The 26,572-nt window shown below is 44.3% G+C and overlaps 1 protein-coding gene and 1 pseudogene across 2 annotated transcripts; one reads left to right on the forward strand and one right to left on the reverse strand.

Moving 5' to 3' along the window:
- The first annotated feature begins 2,192 nt into the window (after positions 1-2,192).
- On the forward strand, positions 2,193-3,309 carry LOC147985510 (uncharacterized; annotated as a pseudogene).
- A 5,913-nt stretch (positions 3,310-9,222) lies between these two features.
- LOC125537690 (putative phosphoribosylformylglycinamidine synthase, chloroplastic/mitochondrial) lies at positions 9,223-18,097 on the reverse strand. 2 transcript variants are annotated; one of them, XM_048701016.2, is made up of 4 exons: positions 17,836-18,097; positions 17,066-17,171; positions 12,527-16,731; positions 9,223-9,640 (listed from the first exon to the last, which is right to left on the reverse strand). In XM_048701016.2, exons 2-3 carry the CDS (start codon positions 17,129-17,131, stop codon positions 12,532-12,534), a joined length of 4,266 nt encoding a protein of 1,421 aa, XP_048556973.2. In that variant the 5' UTR covers positions 17,132-17,171; positions 17,836-18,097; the 3' UTR covers positions 9,223-9,640; positions 12,527-12,531. The 2 variants fall into 2 exon arrangements, with proteins under 2 accessions (XP_048556973.2, XP_048556974.2); XM_048701017.2 differs by having other exon boundaries at positions 9,223-9,643.
- Positions 18,098-26,572: the final 8,475 nt, after the last annotated feature.

The raw sequence follows: 26,572 nt of genomic DNA on the forward strand, positions 1-26,572 counted from the left end.
TTAGTTACGGGATGATGCATTACGGAACGAGTAAAGAGACTTGCCGGTAACGAGATTGAACTAGGTATAAAGATACCACGATAGGCAAGTAACATACCGATGACAAAGGAAATGACGTATGTTGTCATTGTAGTTTGACCGATAAAGATCTTCGTAGAATATGTAGGAACTAACATGAGCATCCAGGTTCCGCTGTTGGTTATTGACCGGAGATGTGTCTCAGTCATGTCTACATAGTTCTCGAACCCGTAGGGTCCGCGCGCTTAACGTCCGATGACGATTTGTATTATGAGTCATGTGTTTTGGTGACCGAAGATTGTTTTGAATCCCGGATGAGATCATGGACATGATGAGGAGTCTCGAAATGGTCGAGAGGTAAATATTGATATATTGGATGATGGTATTCAGATACCAGAAGTGTTTCGAAATGTATCGGGTACGTATCGGAGTACCGGGGGGTTACTGAAACCCCTGGGGGAAGATATGGGCCCTATGGGACATAGGAGGGAGGCAAGGCAGCCCACAAGGGTGGCGCCCCCCCTCCCCCCCCCCCCCCCCCACCCAAGGGAGGAGTCTGAATTGCGTAGTTTGGTATTAGCTTCATTATCTGAGATTGTAAAGGAATTTAGCCTCTAATACATATTGGGTCCAAGGTTTTCTTGGAAATACAAATTTTATTTATTGTAACATGGTATTAGAGCCTAAATTCCTTTTGCACCCCATGGCCCATGCATGCTCAACTCGTGCTCTCTATAGATCAATATATGGTCGGTTGTGTGTGAAATTTTTTTGTGAAAATTGATGACTTGGTGATTGATATGGACATGTTCATGAATGGTTTTCTTGAATTTATTTTGATGAATCCATGCATTGCTTTATGTATTAAGGTCAGTATGATGCGTCTTAGTGAACAAACTTTTAGCTACTATTTGAGTGAGATGTACAGTAATACTGATGGATAACTAAGATTAATCTCAGATAATGAAGCTAATACCAAACTATGCATGATACACATTTAAAATTTTAATTTAAATACTAATTCTTTCACAAATACCATAAAAACTTAAGTATGTAAAATATTTGAAATATTTAGAAAATTGTTTGAACTCTAAAGTCTTTTTTGTGAAATTATGAAATATCTGGAGCAAATCAATTAGTTCCCCAATTAGGAGATTTTGTGAATGGCCATAAATATTTGAACTCTAGAAAATCACTCAGAATTGTAAAATCTTGTAACTACCAAAGAATTGAATTTGAATAAATGATAAAAATAATTCAAATCCTATCTTGGATTAACCGATGGTCTTGGTTGCCATCGATTATTTTGACTTAATAAGTTGGTGCTCCGATTAGTGATAGAGAAAAGAGGCCGGAGGAATTAAAAATACTACCAAAATTGAGCTTGCGATCTTGGGTCCATATGTTGAAATTATATTTTTGGAAATTTAGCAAACTGAGATATGTATCATATGTTAGATGTGTATAGTTTCTTTGTATAAGGGGCTTTTCTGCACTTTACCACAAATGTATATGTTCTGGTCCTTGGCCCTCAGTAAAGCTAGTTGCTCATTATCCAACATGGCATCAGATGCTAGGTTAGCCTCTCCCCCGCACGATGCAACTCCGTTCTTGCTTTGTTCCTAATTTCTCTCGTCTTCGGCCATTCCCGGCTCTGTTCCGGTTGCCATCGCTTGTTTTCTGCTCGTCGCTGGCTGTGCTTGCGCTCGCCGAGGTTGTTGCGGCTGAGATCCGGTCTCCTCTCTAGGCTGCCTGCTCCCGCTCCCTTCTCCGCCTGGGCTGTCGCCGCTTCATCTCCGACCGGCCGCCGCCGCCCAGTCTCTGTCCAGCCGCGGCCGCTCCGTCTCCGTCCGGCCGCTGCCACTTCGTCTCCATTCGGCCGCTGCCACTCCATCTCCATTCGGCCGCCGCAATTCCGTCTCCGTCCGCCCGGCCGCCATCATCCTCGTCTGCCAGCCGTCGCTGTCCTTGTCTATCCAGCCAAGGCTCTGGTCACGGTCGACCGTCCCAGGCCCAAGTCCTCGCTCGTTTCCCCTGCATCGATCGAGCCTCTGCTCGATCCAGATTGAGCTGCCTGAGTCCCCTGCTTCGGTTCCTTTTTTGCTCGATCCAAATCGGGTCGGCTGAGTTCGTTGACTTCAAAAAAACAGAGAGAAGCAGAGAAGCAAATCAGCATGTCTTCGTCGGGCTATGTGGCTGTTCCTCGGTGCTCGGTGATCTTTGATGGCACCAATTATGCTGAGTTTGTGGGATTCATGTGTATTCATATGTGCGGGCTTCTCCGGTGGGGCGTTCTCTCTGGCGAGGTCCCCTGTCCGCCATGCCCCGTTGCTCCTGTGGCTCCTACCCCGCCGGTGCCACCTGTTCTGGCTGCTGAGCCTTCTCAAGCTGATCGAGATGCAGCCCAGGCTCTTGATGATGCGGTGGTTGATGCTTATGATCAGAAGGTATCAACCTATTCAGATGCTCTTTCAGTCTACCGTGATGATCTGTTTGCTTACACTCAGTGGTGCAATGATGATGCTCGGGCTGCTGTCGTTCTCACTACGAGTGTGCTCCCTCAGTTTGCTTCAGAGTTCATGGGTCTCGGCACTATTTCAGCGATGTGGTCTTATCTCTGTCAGCGCTATCAGCCATCTGGTGATGCTCTCTACTTATCTGTGGTGCGTCAGGAGAATGCTCTTTAGCAGGGTGACTCTTCTATTGATGAGTTCTACACACGGTGCTCTGCCATCTGGCGCCAGCTTGACTCTCTTCGGAAAGTTGTTTGTGGAGCTTGCCGCTGCTGTCAGACTATGCAGTCTGACTTGGAGTTTCAGCGTGTTCATGAGTTCTTATCTCGCCTCCATTCTGAGTTTGAGCCTCGTCATGCTCACATGCTTGCTCGTGGTCGTGTTCCTATCTCGAGGTGCCTGTCGAGATTCATGCTGAGGAGACCCGCCTTCGCTCTGCTGGGTCGCTTGCTATTCCGTCAGTATTGGCTGCCAGAGCTCCTGTGTCTTCTGCTCGTCTCACCGCTCTGCCGCTCCTGCCGACTCCTTCAGGGGGTGGGTCGCCCTCCTTATGCTGAGAAGGTCACGTCGCGCCGTGACACTTTCTGTGGTTACTGCTCCAGGCCAGGTCACCCAGAGTCTGACTGTCGCCAGAAGAAGCAAGACCAGAGGCGCTCCTCTTCTAGTGGGACTCATGTGCCTCCCTCGACTCCGTCACTCACTGACCAAGACATTCTACGGCTCAAGCGTCTACTTGCTTCCTCTGGCTCCTCATCGACTGGTTCTGCTGCTGCTGTGACTGCATCCGCTTCTCCATCACCGCCGGTATCTACACAGTCAGGTACATCTTCGTGGGTTCTGGATTCTGGAGCTTCCTTTCATATGTCTTCTGATTCTTCAGCGTTGTCTTCTCTTTGATCTCTTGATTCTCCTATTAATGTTCTTACTGCCGATGGCACATCTCTTTCTGTTGCTAGTCGTGGTATTCTTTCCACTCCGTCCTTTTCTATTCCTTGTGTTTCACATGTTCCCCGCCTCACCATGAATCTTTTTTCTGCTACCCAACTTACTGATTCTGGTTGTTGTGTCATTCTTGATACCGACTATTGCTTCATTCAGGATCGTCGCACCAAGGCTTTGGTTGCTGCTGGCCCTCGTCGCCGTGAGTCAGAGGGCCTTTGGGAGGTTGACTGGCTTTGTGTTCCTTCTACTGCCACCACTTCTGCCAGTTCTCATGCTCTTGTCGCCTCCTTGTTTGTGTCCTTCCAGCAGTGGCATCATCGCCTTGGTCACATTTGTGGCTCGCGCTTGCCATCATTAGTGCGTCAAGGCCTCTTATGGTCTGTCTTTGGAGATGTTTCTTTACATTCTAATGGTTGTAGACTTGGCAAACAGATCCAGTTACCTTATCCTACCAGTGAGTTGATATCTCAGCGTCCGTTTGACTTAGTTCATTCCAATGTCTGGGGTCCTGCTCCCTTTGATTCCAAAGGTGGTCATCGCTACTATGTTTTGTTTATTGATGATTTCTCTCGCTACACTTGGCTCTACTTCATGAAATCTCATAGCGAGGTTCTCTCTATATACAAACGATTTGCTGCCATGGTTCACACACAGTTTGCCACTCCTATTCGTACCTTTCCTCCAGCACCTCTCATTCATTCTCATTCACCACCGACACCATCTTCCCCATCCTCCTCCTCCACCTCTCCACCATCATCTCTAGTCCATCGCCCTCTCTCACCATTTCCTCTCCACTATACTCGTCACCCTCGTACTGAGCATGCTTCCCCTGATGCGCCTTCCACCTCTGGTGCACCTCCCTTCACGCCTCCCCCGGTTCATAACCTCCGTGCTCAGCCTCGCCCCATCCTGATCGCTATTCTCCTGATCGGTACGGTCTCTCTGTTATTGCTGAGCCCACTACCTATCGGACTACCATGACTCAGCCTGAAGGGCAGCTTGCAATGGCCAAAGAACTTGCTGCTCTTGAGCGCTCTGGCACATGGGATCTAGTTTCCCTCCCTTTCGGTGTTCGTCGCATCACCTGCAAGTGGGTCTACAAGATTAAGACTCGCTCCGATGGTTCTCTTGAGCGCTACAAAGCTCGTCTTGTGGCCCGTAGTTTTCAGCAGGAGTAGGGACACGATTATGATGAGACATTCGCTCATGTTGCCCACATGACCACTGTCTGCACTCTCCTTGGTGTGGCTTCTGTTCGTCATTGGTCTATCTCTCAACTTGATGTCCAGAACACATTTCTCAATGGCGAGTTGCGTGAGGAAGTGTATATGCAGCCACCACCGGGGTACTATGCTCCTGATGGTATGGTCTGTAGACTTCGCCGCTCCCTCTATGGTCTCAAACAGGCCCCTCGTGCCTGGTTCGAGCGCTTCGCCTCTGTGGTGACTGCCGCTAGCTTCTTGCCCAGTGATCATGATCCGGCGTTGTTTGTTCACACGTCTCCTCGTGGTCGGACTCTTCTCCTTCTCTATGTTGATGACATGATCATCACCGGTGAAGACTTTGACTACATTTCCTTTGTTAAGGCTCGCCTTCGCGATCAATTTCTCATGACTGATCTTGGTCCACTTTGCTATTTTCTTGGGATTGAGATCTCCTCGACCTCTGATGGCTTCTACATCTCCCAGGAAAGATATATTCATGATCTTCTTGCTCGCGCTGCTCTCGGTGATGAGCGCACTGTTGTGACTCCTATGGAGCTCAACGTTCAGTTTCGTGCCTCTGATGGTGACCCTCTTCCTAATCCCACTCACTATCGTCACCTCGTTGGCAGCCTTGTCTATCTTGCTGTTACGCGTCCTGACATTTCCTATCCTATCCACATCCTGAGTCAGTTTGTTTCAGCCCCCACCTCTGTCCACTATAGTCATCTCCTCCGTGTTCTACGATATCTGTGTGGCACGATCTCTCATCGCCTTTTCTTTCCCGGTCCAGCTCTCTTGAGCTCCAGGCCTACTTTGATGCTACCTAGGTCAGTGATCCCTTTGATCGACGCTCGTTGTCTGCTTACCATGTCTTTCTTGGTGGCTCTCTTGTTGCCTGGAAGACAAAGAAACAGACTGCAGTTTCTCGCTCTAGTACCGAGGCTGAGTTGCGAGCCATGGCTATGTTGACCCTGAGGTGATCTGGTTACAATGGTTACTTGAGGATTTTGGTGTGTCTCCTACTACCTCGACTCCCTTACTGTCAGACAGTACCGGTGCTATTAGTATTGCACGTGACCCGGTGAGACATGAGCTCACCAAGCACATCTGTGTGGATGCCCACTTTGTGCGTGCTGCTGTGCAGGATCAGACTCTCTCTCTCTCTCTTCACTATGTGGACTTCTTCACGAAGGCACAAACTCGAGCGCAGTATAGTTTTGTTCTCTCCAAACTCAGTGTTGTTGATCCACCATGAGTTTGAGGGGGGTGTTAGATGTGTATAGTTCCTTTGTATAAGGGGCTTTTCTGCACTTTACCACACATGTATATGTTCTAGCCCTTGGCCCTCAGTAAAGCTAGTTGCTCATTATCCAACATCATACACTTTGTCAAATACAACCACAAATATCTCCGCAATCACGTGTGCCTACCACCATAAGCACGAATGTATTTCCGAGGGAATATGTATTTTTTTCCCTCTCCTTCGGGCAAGCTTTTAACACATGCAAGCTATTCATCCCCGTTTGAAACAAAGGAACTTTACAGGAATTTCATATAAACAGAATCCTATAGAAAAAATTTCCTACGAGTCATTTTGATTGTTGGGTTAGTTCTAAAAATTCCTATATCAAATCTTCCTTTCCTTCATTTTTTGGAAGATTCTAAACATTTGCTCAAACCTCTTGTTTTCGCTTCCTTGGAGAAGTCCAATGCAACATCTTTTTTGTCTCTCCTAAAGAACATTTTGTAGAAAAGAAATTGTGGAGCATCCGAACAACTATGTGTTCTTCCACCCGCAAAAAAAAACTATGTTGTAAAATTCCCGTGTTTTAGATTCCTACAGGAATCTACAAGACATGGTTACAATTTTTTTATTTTTTGCATTTCTATGTTTTCTTGTCTACAAACACGTGGAGCGATAACAAAATAAAGAGAAGATGGGACGTTGAAACGAAGAAGGAAAGAAATAGATAGAAAAGTGGCAACTAAGTGGAGAGAAATCCCAAGCATTTCTAGAATAATTTTGTTGCTATATAACCATTCAATTATAGTCACACATTGTACAAAAAATATGTTGGTGCATATAGAACAAATAATTATCTTTATACTTATTACTATGCAATTCCATTGTTTGCCATCCAAGCATGATTTCGTATTGAAACCTCACCGAGATTCCATGAGCCAATTCAGTTAACACCCAAAGAACCGAATTCGTATTACGTCCATTACAGTTTTCTTTCTGATTTGGTATTCCAAACCAATTCATTACGGAGCCCTCCAATACAGACATGCAAATAAAGCATTAAGGTAATGGTGCATCTCCAACTAAGCTAAGGCAGATCCTACTACTAGCAACCTGTGCCTCCTCTACTCCGCTAGCTAGGACATGGATGAACTAAAAGCACACCTTGATTTCCCAACAGGGATTAAGAAATAAAAACTTTATGTGCATGGCACGCCTTAGCCAATCAATCGCAGAGCTCCAAAAAAGGGGATACTGCTACTGCATACGCTGCTCTGATTGCAGTTATAGTAGGAGTAGTGCCCTGGCCTTGTGATATTCCAAGAATAAGAGGATGCTTGGTCTTGTGCTAGAGGCACTTGATCACACCAAATCAGATGAAGAATATCATCCCCAACTATTCACCTCAGTGAAGAGCCCTGAAGACTGGGTCTACACTCCACTGTTTTACTTTTACCTTGTTAACTTCTTACAGATTACTCAACAATATTGAGAACGCAGTGGATCCAGAACATGCTACCGAAAGAAGAAAGGAGATGAAGAACTCAATTGCAGATGCATAATGTGGGTCTGAACATCAAGGAAAATCCTGAGCTAGCCCAATTGGATGGAAATGATGCTGAGATGATCCCCCCATCATCGCAGCGCCGGCTTGCATGCAGACTCATCAACCCCATCCAGCTCAATTCCTTTGAATGGCACATGAAAAACAGATGACAGCATTTATATCAGCAACACATGCACACATCTCTCTACCTCCGTTTCACTCAAGAGGAGCGGGAGCGGGAGACGACTGAAACGCAGCATGCCATATGGCTTATGGAGGTGGACCCAGCTCCAATCATGTGCACAGGCAAGGACCACCCAAGGGAAAAAGGCAAAGGTTTATTCATTCATCTCTGATCCATGCTGATCACTTGATCAGCAACCAACCAAACAAAGCAATCCATATAGACCAACAGAATGACGCACAAAGGAGTGAAAAGAAGAGGATAGAAACAGTGTTGATTGATGGATGGATAGAGGCGTATCAATTAGGAACACATGGCATGGCCCTGGGCAAATAATGCATGCTCACCGGGAACAAATGGCCGGCTGGCTGCTGCTCCTTCCGTCCACGAAAAGAAGGGAACACATGCGGCATTACGTTCATGTCTGCACATCGAGAAGCCACTAATGCTTTGGGATGGGAGGGGCCATGCGGGATTCAGCAACTGAGCGCCGAGCGCGACAGATGACAGGGGCCTTGGCTGTAAAGGGCATCGCATCGCCTCGCCTTTAGTCTTGTAGCATGCCCTGTCCTCTTCATTAATGCTGGAGTGCGTCACCAGCCATGCTTAGTGAGTGTCTAATGATGTGATGATCCTCTCTATCTCCTTTCCAATCAACTCAACACATCAAGTTTGTGGCTAGGGGTTGACTAATCTTAAAGTTAGGCTCAACAAAATACATGGCATTTTTTTTTGGCAAGTGGACCTATCAATGAAAAGATATGCAATCTTTCAGTACTAAAAAAATGGTAAAGTAGCCGGAATCCATATTTGCTCAAGCTAGAACTGTAGTCTCCTACCTGTAGACTAACAGAGAGACTGATAACACAAGGCACTATGCAAGCAAAGCCATGTTACACACAACTGAATGGCGTATCTGGTGACCCAGTTCCAGCTTCAACTTCTTACTAGGGGTGAGATTGTTGGATAGTACGTACATGATTAATGACCTGAAAGTGTTCTCACAAAAAAATGACCTAAAAGTGTTAGAAACTGAAAATACGCCGAAATTACTTGTTTCAAAAAGGTTTTGGGACTTAGGTAGGTACAGTATTTCATAAGTCCGGAGTCAAAAGATGACTAATTTACTTGCTGCGAGAAATGTCTACAGAAATTACGCCAAAAGAATGATTTGCTATAATGGTAGGGTGACCGTTGAGTCAGATCAGTATCATGTAAAAATAAAACACCCAAATGGCTGCTGGTGAAAACAAGAGGAGCAGAAAAGTTCTGACAGCCAATATGCTGGGCAGCATAATCATTCTGTACTCACTTCAATCAACCCTCTTTTATGCCCTGTTTCCCATTCCAAGGACCGCAATAGTTGAAGCGTCACCAACAAATAACTAGGGGGCATAGCATTCCCATCAGTGTCTCCTCTCCTCAGCCAGGAGCCATTCTTCATGGTTGAACCTGCGAATTTGGATCATAACAATTCGCCAGAGCAGCGGCAGATCAGCGTCAGAAAACAGGTATGCATACGAGAACTGAATGTCAACCAATAAAACTAGGCAAGATTCTAATTTATGTCATAAAAATCAAAATACGTACGCTAGATAATAACTTAGATATAAATCTCCCGTTATTTCAGAATAACCCTTTAGAGAGCTTCTTTCGGTACTGTCTACAGAATAGAGGATTGCACAACACGAGCTTTAGCTAAGCAGAACATTAAAGGGGCGGAAATCGGGTATACAAAATAGATATTAAGTGTTCAACCATGGTCGGAGCATAACCGCTGACAACCACTTATTATAGCACGTTCAAAAATAACCCTATGATTATTGCAAATCATGATGATAGCCCTAGTATTGCCACGAATCATGCTGGGAGAAGCTCTAGCAACTGAACAGAGATTATTGGGTTATCCAGGCTCAACTCCCGAAGAGAAAATGTCCATCCAGGTCCCTGCGGGCAGGATACGGTGTAGCACCAGCGACCACCATTTTTCTTCTTGCAGAAAAAAATACCATATTAGTAACACATTTATTGATTTTTCTTTTGTATCTAGAAGGGAAAAAGAAAAAACCAACAACATGACTCCCATCTTTCGAGCAACACAACACAGCACATCATGGGGGAATTTATTCTGTAGACCCTATTTCAATCATGTGCATAATACATCACCAACAAAGAGCTTTTTAATATGGTCCCAGTTGAGCAAGCAGCAATGGATAGAAGCACATCCACTATTGAGTGGTCAGTAACAGAGTCAGTTTTGGAAGTACATTAATTAGCCACAGCTAGCAATACGAGCAGGGCCGCAGATTATTATGCAGTCGCAGGAATAAACAAATAACTGTTTTCTCAGTTCGAAAGTTGAAAAAAGATCAAACATGGACTTGTAATGGACCTGAAACATCCAGATCTATACATAATGAATATGCTAAACAGCACTTCCAATGACAGATCGATGTCGACCACCTCATTAGACCGAGACATGACTGCAATGTTACCAGATAATAATTTCCGTAAGATGATAATAACCAGCTTTGTTTCCCAGGATATGCATCATCTAGATTCTAGACCATGCTGAAATATCTAAAGCTTCTTTTCTCCTCAGGAGTCAAACTAGTTTAGCTTGAAAGTTCATCGTCAATGTAATATAGCATGCATCTAATATCTAAACACCATATACTAGCTTTATTGATTATAGTCATGTGATTCAATGTGAGTATGAAAACTATTTAGAGGAGCATAGGTAGCATTCAGTGTCTACTATCTGGAACAATTGGTACATGTACTAGTTGCAAAAAATAGAAAACAAAGAGAAAACACTCCAAACAAATAGAGGTTTAACATATGAGAACAGAAAAATACTAAAAGAAGCAAAAATATGCACATCAAATATCCAACAGATTCCCCCAACAAGGATGGATATGTGAAGAAAGATGAAGTAATCTACATAGGTTGCGATGCAACATCACAGGCTAGGCCTGGTGAAAACATGCCAGGTGACACATATAGCCTGAAGGTGCGTCATGACTCATCAGGCTGGCAGCATAAATAGCTTGTTTGACTTATGCTCAATGCAACTGGCCGTGTGATAATGTTAAGTACACAGCTTCATTTGAATGTTAAGTTAGAAGTTTGACCCTAGTCGAGCAAAAGTAATTTGGTAAGATGGTGGAGGCTGGGGAAACAATCATGGAAATTGACACGTAAAGTACCGACATAACGAAGTGTATGCTTCTGCAAATCACACATGAACAATCTAGCAATCAAATTGATAGCAAACAGACATAGATTTTAAACTAATTGCTGTTAATGTGATAATCACAGTGTACGCATTAGCAACGGGCCACAAAACTAATCAGAGATATAGGGACAAGTGCAATGTCCTTAGTTCGTAGTATCAAATGCATGAACGTCACAGCACCATCACTCAGGCCGGGTGCTTGCTGAGTGACGTCCCGGATGGTCAGATTCCGAATGTAATCAGAATGCGTCCGAAACCACCGGACGGGTTTTAGAGGAACACTGAATACAAGACCTCAAAAATGTTGACAAGGGTCACTGTAATGTATTGTATGCTTCTCTGATGGAGATTCTCTATCCACAAGAATGTGGTAACTGGCAATACGACAAAGGAACGGCACATATGGCTAAACAATAACAGCAATATCAACTAACCTAAAGAAGTGCTACACAAGATAGCAATCCATTATTTGGTAACACAGTTCAACAAATAAGGCTTTACTTTATAGCATGGTAAGACTGCATAAGATATCAGACCCATCTACTGCATCAAGGGCATCTCTAGCAGATCCCCAAAAAGTCAGATTTAGGGAGAAAATGTCTGGTTTTGGGGATTAACCCCAGCTAGCAGACCCCTCAAACGGTTATCCCACAAAACTATAGCTTTTGATCCCACAAAAAGCCACTCTCTAGCCTATTTTGCTCAGAACATTACACACACACACACACACAGAGTATTCTCTTGCAGCACATGGATATGGGTCATAAAGCTTTACATAACCAGATGCTAGACTACTACTACTACTATCGATCACTGAGAGAGAAGCTAGATGATCCGCTGATAGACGCATGCGAGAAGCAAATCCAAATCAACGAGAAGCAAGATCAAATCAACGAGATGCAAGCCCAGAGAAAGAAATTTAAGAAGCTTTGCCTTGCACTCGCTGCTGCAATGATTTGGTTCATACTCCCTGGATCAGCAGCAACAGTTCTTGTGGGAGCCATTGCACTGATGATGTTCTTAGTGTAGGCCATTAGCTAGAGAAGCTACTAAGTATGTTCTTACTAATATGTACCCTGGATCAGCAGCAACAGTTCTTAATGTGCAACATTATATTTGATATGTATCCTAGATCAAGTTATGAATTATATATGTTATGAAAATATATGTCCAAATGAAGTTTGTATGCAAACATTTGAAGAAAAAAAGAGCAAAAGAAAATTTGGGGGGGGGGGGGGGGGGGGGTTAAGTTTTGGGGGATCTGCTAGATGAAGAAAAGTTTAATCCCCTAAAAAATAGTTGTTAGAGGATAGGAGATACGATGAGGGATCTGCTAGACATGCCCTAAACAACTAAGCCATGCTTATATTTTTGTTGGCATACACATGCTAGTATGAGAATATACAGCACTAAAACTTCTGACACAAACAAAATAAGATGTAAATCGAAAATGAATAAATAATATGTTACTTAAATATAAATTATTTGACAACCTTAACTTATGATTCCAAATATGAATTCTGCAACATGATGTAGCAGCTTACAGCTAGCAACAGAGGAGCCTTTTTTTTTAAACAGAGGATCTACTTACATAAGAGACCAAAACAAGGAGAAAATGTTTCGGGAGTTAGGTTTACCTGCTCTATGAACACCATTCTCGTGCATTCTGGAACATGCGCAACCAAGGACTCGGACCACCCTTCTCAACCTGCCATTCCTTGGGGTACCATGGGTATTGCCACATCATGAAGGAACGCTCTGGGTGTGGCATCATAGCAAGGTGCCTTCCATTAGGGGAACAAAGGGCCGCGATACCAAGAGGAGAACCATTAGGGTTAAAAGGATAGACTTCGGTGGCATTGTTAGTGTCATCACAATATCTCAGAGGAGCCAGATTAGAGTTAACAACACCAGATAAAACATTTTTATCTGGGAACAAGGCTCTCCCTTCACCATGAGCAGTCCAAATGCCCAAGGTAGAGCCTTCCATGCCTCTGAACATTATAGCAGGAGATTCCCCTATGGCCACACTGGTAAAGCGGCACTCAAAACGGCCAGATTCATTGTGAATGAACCTTGGCTGGGCCATGTCTCCACCTGGACCAAGAGAACCTCCGATACCTGGTCCTGGCACCCAACCGAGAAGGGCCATGAGCTGACAGCCGTTGCACACTCCAAGGCTGAATGTGTCTGGCCTGTTGTAGAACTCCTGGAACTGCTGTATGAGAGGCTGGTTGAACCTGATAGAAGCTGCCCAGCCTTTTGCCGAATCTAGAACGTCAGCATAGCTAAAACCGCCAACAAATGCAATCCCACGGAATTCCACTAGAGAGGCCTTCTGATTCAAGAGGTCTGACATTGAAATGTCCCATGGTTCAAATCCAGCAGCATGGAATGCAGCAGCCATTTCCCTATCACTGTTGCTCCCTTCTTCGCGAATGATGGCAACTTTCGGTTTAGATGACGCAGTCAATTGCTCCTTGTCTGTGAAGTTGGGGGTGAAAGACAGATGCCACAAAGGAGATGTTCGGCTTTTTAAGCCTTCTTTCTCAAGCTTGACACAAGACTTCAGCCGTTGTAGCTCCTCAAGCTGGAAGCTCGTTTCTTCCCACAAATCCCTGAGGTCTGAAACGCTTTCATTCAGGCACATCTCATCATCAACAACCAGCTCTATCTCTGGTGTTGTATTTACTTCTCCTATTACGTTAACAGAGACGCCTGCTGCTTGAAGCTTTTTCTTTACAGCAGCAAGGTCATTTGAGTGAACTTCAATGACAAGACCAAGCTCCTCGGCAAAAAGTGCTTGTAGAAGGCCACTGTCTTTTGAGTCAATGTTGAGGTTAACACCACAGTTGCCAGCAAATGCCATCTCAAGAATAGTAACAATAAGCCCACCATCACTAATGTCATGACCGGCCGAAATAAGACGTTCACCAAGCAATTCCTGAACAGCCTCAAATACTTTCTTCAAGTAAGGAACATCTTCTATGTCTGGGCAGTCATTTCCAATTTGGTCAAACGCTTGTGTGAGAGCAGAACAACCAAGCCGCCGTTTTCCTTTAGCCAGGTCAATATGTAACAAGACACCATCCTTTCCCAGCTTTAAATCTGGAGTGACGGTCAAAGTTATATCAGGACAGGTCACATAAGCACTGATAACAAGATTGCCAGGAGCCTTGACTACCTCACCATCACATTGAGCTGCCATAGAAAGGCTGTCTTTTCCACCATCAATTGCAATACCAAGTTCAATCATGCAGTCAGCCAAAGCAACAGCGGCATCATACATATCTGCTCCTTCTCCATCAAGCTTTGCAGCATACATCCAGTTACCACTTGCTTTGACATCAGCAAGTGATGTAACTTTAGCCCAAACCAGATTGGTCAAGGCCTCCCCAACAGCAAGCCTTGCCATGGCCTTAGGATTAAGTAAACCCTTCATTGGTTGTTCTCCAATGGCGCAAGCACCACCTGTCAGATCTGTGTATGTCTGTGCAATCACAGCGACATCGGCAAGTGGAAGTTGGAGCGGACCAACTGTCTGCTGTTGTGCAACAAGACCTGTCACACACCTGTCAACCTTTGTGGTCAAGAAACGCTTTGAACATACAGAAGGCAGCTTCAATACTCGCTTAAGAATATCCATTAGCGTGACCTCAGGTGCAATATCTAAGGGCTCACCCAATCGAGAAATTCTCTTAAATTCAAACGTCTTCTGAGGCATATCTCCTAAAACCTTTTCAAGCTGAAGATCAACAACGGGGACGGGAGGGGGAAGGTCATTCAACTTGGCATACTCCACGGCAGCACTATCGATCAAAACAATCTTTTCACTGCCATCAATTTCCCCAAGGACAGCCACTGAAACTCTTTCTCTCTCACAAAGTGACTCCAGCAGGCTTCTGCTCTCAGGCTTCACCAACAATGCATCTTGTTCCTGGTATTCAGCACCCCAGATCTCCAACACAGACAATGTATGATCACCAACGACAATTTTACGGATATCAATTTCAGCACCCTTAGGATAGATTATTTCTTTCACAACATTGCAATTTCCACCAGCACCCTGGTCATGAATGCTGATAATTGGGTTCTTCTCTCCCATTTCTACACATGCCCTGACAACACGATACAGTTTCTGTGACATCTCAGCATCTCCGCGCTGCACTGCATTGAAATCAAGCTCTGCGTCATTCTGTCCACTAACCATACTTGAGGCAGCACCACCACCCATACCAATTCTATATGCTGGACCACCAATCTTCACAACTAGCATGCCAATTTCTGGATCCCCCTTATCTATATGTGCATGATCAATCTGGCCTATTGCTCCACTGAACATTATTGGCTTTAACCACTCTCGACGCTCCCCATTTGGCAACCTTGTACCAAAGCTTCTTGTAAATCCCTGAATCATAGGCTCACCAAACTTGTTACCATAGTCAGAAGCACCATCACTGGCATCAATAAGGATCTGCAAAGGAGAAGCTAAGTTCGATGGGTATGAAAAGGATGAATCCTCCCAAGGTGCATAAAATTCTTCCATTCGAAGATTTCCAACACAATAACCAGCAGTGGAAGCAACGACAAAAGAACCTCTTCCAGTGGCATGTGTGTCTCTTATGCGGCCACCTGCACCTGTTTCAGCTCCTGGGTAAGGTGCCACAGCACATGGAAAATTATGGGTTTCTGCTGTGAACAGAATGTCAAGCTCACGCATCATGAGGGATAACGGTGAAGTGGAACCAGGAAGTGATGGACGTAGATGATTTACTGGGTGTCCTTTTATTGCACTTGAGTTGTCCTTGAAACCAATTACAGAGTTATTAGGGTTGGCCTTCAAGGGGCTCTTCACTAACTGGAACAAAGTACTAGCCATGGTCTCTCCATCTATCACAAGCTTTCCGTTGAAAAACCAATGCCTGCTGTGTTCACTATTGGATTGCGCTATATCAAAAAGCTCCACAGTAGTTGGATTGCGCTTGATGTCGTCTCTGAAGAGGTGGGTGTAGTATTTAATATCTTGTTCATCAAAAGCAAGCCCCATTTTCATATTTATTTCCTCCAATGCTTCCCTTCCCCTTTCAATGACTGGTATAACACTGACAGGTTCTGGAACTACATCCGACCAAAATGATGTGAGCTTGCTAGGATAAACACATTCTGTCATTCTGTCATGAACCAAAGCAGCAAAGCTGTTGAGTTGGCTTTCATCAAGTTCTCCACTGCCAGGCTGAAAGTGCAAAAGATATCTTCGAGATCTCTCCAAGCGAGTTACTTCTATTAATGATAGAGCTTTACAAATTGAGACGGCATTGGTTGAGAAAGCAGTTGAAAATGTCATCCGTGGTCCAACCTCAACAAGGACAGAATAAGGGCTGCTACTGATTTCCTCCTCAAGAAAGCTCCTTGTTTGTAAGTTATAAGGTTCATAAGTTTCTGCAAGGAGCCACTGAAGTGTTGCAAGCTTATCAGACGCTAGTGCCTTCTCCAATTCCACATTAAAACATTGCTCAGTCTGTATGTCAATAATATTACAAGAAACTTTTGCCTGAACTTTCTTGAGTAACTCCTCAGTCTCATTGTCTTGAAGTAGTGGTTTACGGTAAAAGTGAATAATCCTTGATCTTGACTCCGCCTCATCAACCGATTCCTCTAGCAATGGGCTAATAACGCCCCTATATACTGAAGCACTAGGAGCATGCCTTGGTCGCTTATTTGGAACAGTACCTCTCTGTTTAGGTAGCCTGCAAAGATGCCGTAGGTCCAAGCAGTGTCGAACCATTCGTGACCTTCTCAACCAAGGATTTCTTGCAGAGATGAAACCAGGACTTTGTTTTACCTAAGCAGAGCATACATATAATATAAGCGAATGAAAAGGTTAAATACAGAAAACAGAAGCATAAGTAAACTAGGTACTAGCCCCTCTGTTGATTTATGTAAGGCACAGTTTGACTTTCTAAACTTGAACTTTGACCATAGATTTCGCATACAATACTTTTTCAAATTTACAGAATCACAGTCGCTGGAAAATGAGGTGGAATACGATAATACGAACCCAACAGTACCACTTTTGTGTAATATAACTCAGGTTGGCATAACTGCTGGTCAAAGAAGGATGATCAAACTGCACCCAATAGAAATCAATTGACAAAGTGATTTAACTGGGTGCATACCATATTACTAGGAAAACACTGAAGGCGCAGCATACTGGCTCCTGTCATTTCACCTGGAGATGCCATATTTCAGGCAATCCTGAGAGATAATAGACACTCCCAAAACCTGTAAAGCATGGAAGAGTAAGTCAGCTATTGAACATAACTCAAAAAAATTTCTAGTAGGTAGTATGAAACTACGTAGATATTATATTTTATATCATCTGCAGGTGGTGAGACCAATAATTTCTCTCATTATATTTTAACTATATATGCTAAAGGCTAGCGTATACGCGTACACATGCCAAGACCAAAATCCTTGCATATGGATACTGTTAACCGGTTCTAACAAGTGCTCAGCAAATTCTCTCCACTGCAGTCATAACAACATCAAAAGATGAGCGGTGCATATCTGTATAAATTACACACCCACGCAATGAACGCACAAATCAGATGACTGGCATTTTGTGCACCGAACAGGAAGCGTTCAGCACAAGGAAAGATTTACTGCTGCGCGTGGCATGAAATCTTATGTTGGGCTATCTTATTTCACGAGCCCAGTGCGCGAGCGCTTAGTGGAACCCCAGAATCTAGCATCACCCCCCGTCAGTTGAAGTGTTGAACTACTACCAGTTTTCTTTTCATACTGGAGGGCGGAGGCTACAGCTGATAGCCCATCACATGGCAAGCAAAACCCACAGCAAGCTGGCCAGATTGGAATATCCATCCCGGAAAAGAAACTTTGTATTAGATTGAAACTGAGAACAAGGCGTCGAGATTGAGAGGCCGACCTGGCTGTATCCTGCAGACCAGCACGTAGTCGGCGGCCGCCGAACTCGCCGCGCCCGCGTCCTTGGCTGCACGCCCTCGCTTCCTTGCCGCCGGGTCTCGCACGAGGCCGCCGCGCCGCACAGTGGCACAGAGCACGAGGACAGCACTAGCGCGAGGACAGCGGCGAGAAGGGTGTCCTCCGCTCGTTTTACCTTTCCTTTTTCCCTCTTCGATTCGATGGAATCGTTTTTCTTTCTCCCCTATCCTGTAGGAATAACTTCCCTTTCGTTTTCTGGGCATATTATTCCGGGTAGCCTTTTTCTTGTTCATAAATAGTTACTCCCTCCTATTCCTAAATATTTGTGCCATTTCAAATGGACTATCACATACGAATGTATATAGACATATTTTAGAGTGTAGATTCATTCATTTTGCTTTGTATGTACTTAATTGTTGAAAATTTTTAAAAAACAAATATTTAGGAATGGAGTGAGTTGATTGTTTACCACAAGTGTCATATGGTATTATTCTGGATAGCCTTTGCTCATGTGACTGAACTAATATGTAGTATCTTTTGTAGCGACTAGTAAATGTATACGTACAATACAGGTTAGTATTGGTGAGAAAATTATTTCTAAGATATCTGTTATGTTAATTGAATGTTTATATTAGATAAGATATAAATTATGCATTAATTATATGATTAACATAGATGTTTATATTAGATAGGATACCGGGTATGCGTTAATTATATAATTAACACAGACATTGATATTTTATATGATATTAATTGCATACTAAACATGTCGAGCGTTAATCACTGGATCAATAGTCGTTGGATTGGCATAGTTTGATGGTGTAGGTTAATTGGATTCTACCTTTTTTTCGGGTTAATTTGATGATGTAGATTAATTAGATTCTACCTCTTTGGGTATTTTTATATTAGTATAGGTACAATCACGTCGGCGTCGTAACTAAGCTAGCCCATCTAGCGGACGTGGTGTGGTGAGTGCTCCCACTGGTATTTTCATTTTTATCCTCTGATTTTATTTTGGTTTTCGAGAAAAACATGAATTTTATTCAAAAAGTTTCAAAGGTATTTTTTCAAAATTTTGAGAACTTTTTGGGAAAAGTGATTTTTTAAAGAAATCCGAACATAATTTAATTTCAATCATTTTTTGATATTCTTGAACGGTTTTTGAAATTTGTGAACATTTTTAAAAACATGAACATGTTTGAAATTTCATGAACATATTTTATTTTTTCAAATGAAAATAAAACCTAAAAATAAAGATAAAACCAAAAATTATAAAGAAAGAAATAAAATGGACCAAAACCTTCTAGACGGTTCACAAAACCAGATTCCCTGTAGATCTAACTGGGTTGGCCCTCTAGTGGGGTGGCGAGGGCAATATTAGAAGAGGACACATTGGATGGCTTGGTGAAAGATGTGTGTTCCAAAAAAATCAAGGAGATATGGGTTTTCAGGATTTACATTGTTTCAACCTTACACTGTTGGCTAAACAAGCGTAGCGTCTTCTTGACAATCATAATTCTTTATGTCCCACTATCTTGAGAGTTAAGTATTTTTCCTCATGGCAACATGATGAATGCAACGTTAAAAAAGAGGTCCTTTTTTACATGGCAAAGCATTATGTCCAACGAGTTGAAAATAGACAAAATATTAACATTTGGAAAGATGCATGCATCCCGAAGTGTGCACATAGGAAAGTCATTACTCCTAAAAGGGCGAACCTTCTGTCAAAAGTATATGATCTTATTGATCAGGTTACTAAGAGCAACTCTTGCAAAAAGGCTCGACCCGCAAAATAACCGTCAAAATGCAAGTCGGCGCGCGGAAAATTCCGCCCCAACAGACCCCGCAAATACGGCTGGCCCGTAAAAAAAATTGAGGGGCGCGGCAAAATCTCGGCCCCAACCCGCGAATACGCGGGTTTCCCCCTCGCACCTGTGGTGCCCCGCATCCCAAAAAAGCAGTTGGCGGGAGGGACATTTCAGCATGCGTCTTTCCCCTTCTCCTTCCGACGTCGCCCGCCTTTGCTTTCGCCCGTCCGCCGCCTGCGATTCTGGCCAAATCTGTGGGCGGAATCACGCCGCGGGGCCGTTCCCCTGTAACACCCACAATGCGGCTATATCTCCCACGTGTCGGGGCACGACTTAGAGGCATAGCCGCATGGTAGGTTTGTCGCAAGAGGGGTAATCTTTACACATCTCATGTACTGAATAAGAAAGGGATAAAGAGTCGGCTTACAATCGCCACTTCACACAATACATAAATAAACCACACATCATCCAAAGTACAACCAAAGGTCCGACTACGGAACCAAAATAAAGAAAGACAACCCCAAATACTAGATCTCCGATCATCCCAACTGGGCTCCACTACTAATCATCAGGAAAGGAAACATAATAGCGACCCAAGTCTTGGTCAAACTCCCACTTGAGTTCGGTAGCGTCCCCTGCACTGGCATCATCGGCACCTGCATCTGTTTTGGAAGTATCCGTGAGTCACAAGGACTCAGCGATCTCACACCTGCGAGATCAAGACTATTTAATCTTAAGGGTAGGAAAGGGTAGTAAGGTGGAGCTGCAGCAAGCACTAGCTTATATGGTGGCTAACATACGCAAATGAGAGCGAGAAGAGAAGCAACGCACGGTCGAGAAGCTATAAGTGATCAAGAAGTGATCCTGAAACTACTTACGTTCAAGCATAACACAAGACCGTGTTCTTTTCCCGGACTCCGCCGAAAAGAGACCATCACGGCTACACACGCGGTTGATTCATTTAAATTAAGTTAAGTGTCAAGTTCTCTACAACCGGATATTAACAAATTCCCATCTGCCACATAACTGTGGGCACGGCTCTCGACAGTTTATACCCTGCAGGGGTGTCCCAACTTAGCCCATCACAAGCTCTCACGGTCAACGAAGGATATACCTTCTCCCGGGAAGACCCGATCAGTCTCGGAATCCCGGTTACAAGACATTTCGACAATGGTAAAATAAGACCAGCAAAGCCACCCGATGTGCCAACAAATCCTGATAGGAGTCGCATGTATCTCGTTCTCAGGGCAAACCAGATGGGCAAGACGTCGGGTTGGCATAGACACTGGTTGCCCAGGGGGCGCCGGACATCGCCCAGTTTGGACCAACACTTAGAGGAGCACTGGCCCGGGGGTTTAAAATAAAGATGACCCTTGAGTCCGCAGAACCCAAGGGAAAAGGATTAGGTAGGCAAATGGTAAAACCAAGGTTGGGCCTTGCTGGAGGAGTTTTATTCAAAGCAAACTGTCAAGGGGTTCCCATAACACCCAACCATGTAAGGAACGCAAAATCAAGGAACATAACACCGGTATGACGGAAACTAGGGCGGCAAGAGTGGAACAAAACACCGGGCATAAGACCGAGCCTTCCATCCTTTACCAAGTATATAGATGCATTAAAGTAAATAAGAGATAATAATGATATCCCAACAATATCCATGTTCCAACATGGAACAAACTTCATCTTCACCTGCAACTAGCAACGCTATAAGAGGGGCTGAGCAGAAGCGGCAACATAGCCAAACAACGGTTTGCTAGGAAAGGTGGGTTAGAGGCTTGACATGGCAATGTGGGAGGCATGATATAGCAAGTGGTAGGTAGCGCGGTTTAGCAATAGAGCGAACAACTAGCAAGCAAAGATAGAAGTGATTTCGAGGGTATGGCCATCTTGCCTGCAAAGTTCTCAGAGTTGCCGAAAGCTTGATCCTCGTAAGCGTACTCAACAAGTTCCTCGGTCACGTACTCGTCTCCCGGCTCTACCCAAAGCAAGAACACAAGCAAATGACCAACAATCAATCACGGTGCAATGCACAAGTAACATGATGCAAAACATGGCATGATATGCGAGATGTGATATGCAATGCATATGCGTGCTCCAGAAGGAAAAGAATGATCAAGGCATCAACTTGGCAAACCATGTGTGCCTCTGGAAAGATGAGATGATTTCGGTTGAAATCGATATAAGGATCATCAGAAATGGATGCACGGTTTGCAAATGGCAAGCAAAACAAGAATGGCACAATTCTGCGATTAACAGCATGATGCCACCTAGAATGCAACAAGAAACTAAGCTACTGCACTCCAACATAGCAATAAAGCACATGGCAGTGATGTACTCAAGATGCTTGACAAAACATGAACACTGAGCTATGGCTAAATCACACAAGAGTATGTTCAAACAAGCATGGCAAAAGTGCAAACGATATCAGCTTCACAGATTTGGTGAAAATACTAACATGCCAGAAATAACATCAGGAAGCCATGTTTAGAGCAAGCAAACAACATACTACAGGAACATATCATAGCAAAAAAGGCATGGCATGAATCTAATAAATGCATAGATCAAAAGTCCCTTACTGATCATCAGCCAAAAAGCCACATAAGATATGATGGCACCCATGTAAACATAGCAAGTTTTATTAACAGTTTCAGACTTAGCAGAAAAGCAGAGCATGGCATAAACAGAATTATGAAGGCATCTTTGCGAGCTCAAACCACTCATCACAAAGCCTTTCATGACAAAACAAGCATACCCACAGCAAGATGAAATGTTCATGAAGCTAACCATGGCAAGAGAAAGTTCATAGCGGGCATGGATCACTAGCAACAACCATGGCAATATTGATTAACATGTTAACATTCTACCAAGAACATTTTATAGCAAAACTAGAGCAAGAATAAGACATGCTAGGGCACTCCATAATTGCAAACAGGGGCATGGATGGATAGAGAATAACCACATGTTCAAAACATCCTTACTGAAGTATCTCACAATAATCATGGATCTCATTGTAGCATCATGTTTACATGGCATCAAAATAACAGCAGGCAAAATACTTTAGCAAAATCCTAAGTCACTGAAAACAACAATATCATGAAGCCTAGTTTGCATGCTTGTGCTAGTCACCACACCACATTGATCAAAAAATGCAAGACAAGCACCTCTGTAAAGATGGCATGACATAGATCAAAACACATGTAGAGCTCATGCTCGTATGAAGCACACATCAAATGTGGCAAAAAAGACAAATCACCATGATATGATAAGTAATAGCAGGAAACATTTTATAGAACTCTTGCATCTCTCACGGTCAACGAAGGATATTCCTTCTCCCAGGAAGACCCGATCAGTCTCGGAATCCCAATTACAAGACATTTAGACAATGGTAAAACAAGACCAGCAAAGCCACCCGATGTGCCGACAAATCCCGATAGGAGTCACACGTATCTCGTTCTCAGGGCACACCGGATGGGCAAGATGTTGGGTTGGCATAGACCCTGGTTGCCCAGGGGGCGCCGGGCATCGCCCAGTTTGGACAAACACTTAGAGGAGCACTGGCCCGGGGGTTTAAAATAAAGATGACCCTTGAGTCCGCGGAACCCAAGGGAAAAGGCTTAGGTAGGCAAATGGTAAAACCAAGGTTGGGCCTTGCTGGAGGAGTTTTATTCAAAGCGGACTGTCAAGGGGTTCCCATAACACCCAACCGCGTAAGGAACACAAAATCAAGGAACATAACAACGGTATGACGAAAACTAGGGCGGCAAGAGTGGAACAAAACACCAGGCATAAGGCCGAGCCTTCCACCCTTTACCAAGTATATAGATGCATTAAAGTAAATAAGAGATAATAATGATATCCCAACAATATCCATGTTCCAACATGGAACAAACTTCATCTTCACCTGCAACTAGCAACGCTATAAGAGGGGCTGAGCAAAAGCGGTAACATAGCCAAACAACGGTTTGCTAGGAAAGGTGGGTTAGAGGCTTGACATGGAAATGTGGGAGGCATGATATAGCAAGTGGTAGGTAGCGCGGCTTAGCAATAGAGCGAACAACTAGCAAGCAAAGATAGAAGTGATTTCGAGGGTATGGTCATCTTGCCTGCAAAGTTCTCAGAGTTGCAAGCGTACTCAACAGGTTCCTCGGTCACGTACTCGTCTCCCGGCTCTACCCAAAGAAAGAACACAAGCAAAGGACCAACAATCAATCATGGTGCAATGCGCAAGCAACATGATGCAAAACATGGCATGATATGCGAGATGTGATATGCAATGCATATGCGTGCTCCGGAAGGAAAAGAATGATCAAGGCATCAACTTGGCAAACCAACTATGCCGCTGGAAAGATGAGATGATTTCGGTTGAAACCGATATAAGGATCACCGGAAACGGATGCACGGTTTGCAAATGGCAAGCAAAACAAGAATTGCACAATTCTACGATTAACAACACGATGCCACCTAGAATGCAACAAGAAACTAAGCTACTGCACTCCAACATAGCAAAAACGCACATGGCAGTGATATACACAAGATGCTTGACAAAACATGAACAGTGAGCTACGGCTAAATCACACAAGAGAAGGTTCAAACAAGCATGGCAAAAGTGCAAAAGATATCAGCTTCACAGACTTGGTGAAAATACTAACATGCCAGAAATAACATCAGGAAGCCATGTTTAGAGCAAGCAAACAATATACTACAGGAACATATCATAGCAAAACAAGGCATGGCATGAATCTAATAAATGCATAGATCAAAAGTCCCTTACTGATCATGAGCCAAAAAGGCACAGAAGATATGATGGCACCCATGTAAACATAGCAAGTTTTATTAACAGTTTCAGACTTAGCAGAAAAACAGAGCATGCCATAAACAGAATTATGAAGGCATCTTTGCGAGCTCAAAACACTCATCAAAAAGCCTTGCATGACAAAACAAGCATACCCACAGCAAGATGACATGTTCATGAAGCTAACCATGGCAAGATCAAGTTCATAGCATGCATGGATCATGAGCAACAACTATGGCAATATTGATTAACATGTTAACATTCTACCAGGAACATTTTATAGCAAAAGTAGAGCAAGAATAAGACATGCTAGGGCACTCCATAATTGCAAACAGGGGCATGGATGGATAGAGCATAACCACATGTTCAAAACATCCTTACTGAAGTATCTCACAATAATCATGGATCTCACTATAGCATCATGTTTACATGGCATCAAAATAACAGCAGGCAAAAGACTTAGCAAAATCCTAAGTCACTGAAAACAGCAATATCACGAAGCCTAGTTTGCATGCTTGTGCTAGTCACCACATTGATAAAAAATGCAAGACAATCACCTATGTAAAGATGGCATGACATAGATCAAAACACATGTAGAGCTCATGCTCGTATGAAGCACACATCAAATGTGGCAAAAATGACAAATCACCATGATATGATAAGTAACAGTAGGAAACATTTTATAGCACTCTTGCATCAATGATTAGGGCATCAAGATGAACTCAAACAAGCATTCCACAATGGAATTAAATGAAGAGCATCTCAAAATGAACATTTTGATATATCATATGCTCGTATGAAGCACACATCAAATGTGGCAAAAATGACAAATCACCATGATATGATAAGTAACAGTAGGAAACATTTTATAGCACTCTTGCATCAATGATTAGGGCATCAAGATGAACTCAAACAAGCATTCCACAATGGAATTAAATGAAGAGCATCTCAAAATGAACATTTTGATATATCATATGCATGAAACGGAGCTACGGTAACCAAGATATGAGGCAATGAACAGGGGCGTAGAATATTGCAGAAAAGGACTTGGAGAAATATACCCCTCGCGAAACGGATCTAGGGTTTGGTGGCATGCGAACCAAGGTTCGCCGGATCTTCATTGGAAATGCTGGGGCGGCGGCCGGAGTTGGAGGGGGAGGCGCTCCGGCGAGGGGGGCACCGAATCTGGCCCGGGACGAGCCAGACGCGGCGGAGGACGGCGGCTCCGGCGGGGCCCTGGTGCGGGACGTCGAGGCGGCGGCGGTGGAGGTCGCCGAGGCGGAGGAGGAGCTCCGGTGGTGGTGGACGGCGATGGCGAGCGTGTGGCGCCGGGCGGTGAGCAGTGGAGGCGCGGCGGCGGCGAACGGGCGCGGGCGGCGGTGGATGGGCCTCAGGGCCCGCTGCAGGCTCGTGGGCCGGCGGCGAAGAGCGGCGGCGGATGCCACGTGTCGCGCCCGGATTGGCGCGGGCGGCGGCGACGTGTCCGGTGGTGGCGGGGCGATTTCTAGGGTTTCGGGACCCGGGATTTCGGAGGAGTGCACCTATTTATAGCTAGGAGGAGGTAGGAGTGTCCAAATGAGGTGTAGTTTTCGCCCACACGATCGTGATCCGACAACGGAGGACATGGAAGTGGTTTAGATGGGTTATTGGGCCGTTTTGGATGGGTGTTGGGCTGCAACACACAAGAGGCCTTTGCGGTTACCCGGTTAACCGTTGGAGTATCAAACGGACTCCAAATGGAACAAAATTTGACAAGCGGTCTACCGGTGGTGTACCAAGGCCACTTGAAAAATCTCGGTCCATTCCGAGAACGTTTAGCACCTGCTCACGAAAAGAGACAAAAGGGGTACGCCGGTGCATGTGGGAGTGTCAGATTGCGAAACAGATAACGGGGAAAATGCTCGGATGCATGAGACGAACACGTATGCAAATGCGATGCACATGATGACATGATATGAAATGCATGACATGAACAAAATGCAAAACGGAGACAAAACCCAACCACGAAGGAAATCTCATAACTTAAAGCTGAAAATGGCAAGAGTCGGAGTTACAAATATGGCAAGTTACATCCGGGGTGTTACACCCCCACCCTCCAACGCCGATACGCTGCACCGACC

Source organism: Triticum urartu, chromosome 2A (assembly GCF_056163025.1).
Source record: "Triticum urartu cultivar PI428250 chromosome 2A, HENAU_Tu73, whole genome shotgun sequence".
NCBI lineage: Eukaryota > Viridiplantae > Streptophyta > Magnoliopsida > Poales > Poaceae > Triticum > Triticum urartu.

Excerpts from the sequence above, each read along its gene's own strand:
- LOC125537690 (XM_048701016.2), bottom strand. The coding sequence starts at position 17,131 with ATGGCATCTCCAGGTGAAATGACAGGAGCCAGTATGCTGCGCCTTCAG. Across the intron at positions 16,732-17,065 it reads AGTGTTTTCCTAGTAATATG|GTAAAACAAAGTCCTGGTTT; the intron begins GTATGCACCCAG and ends TGCTCTGCTTAG.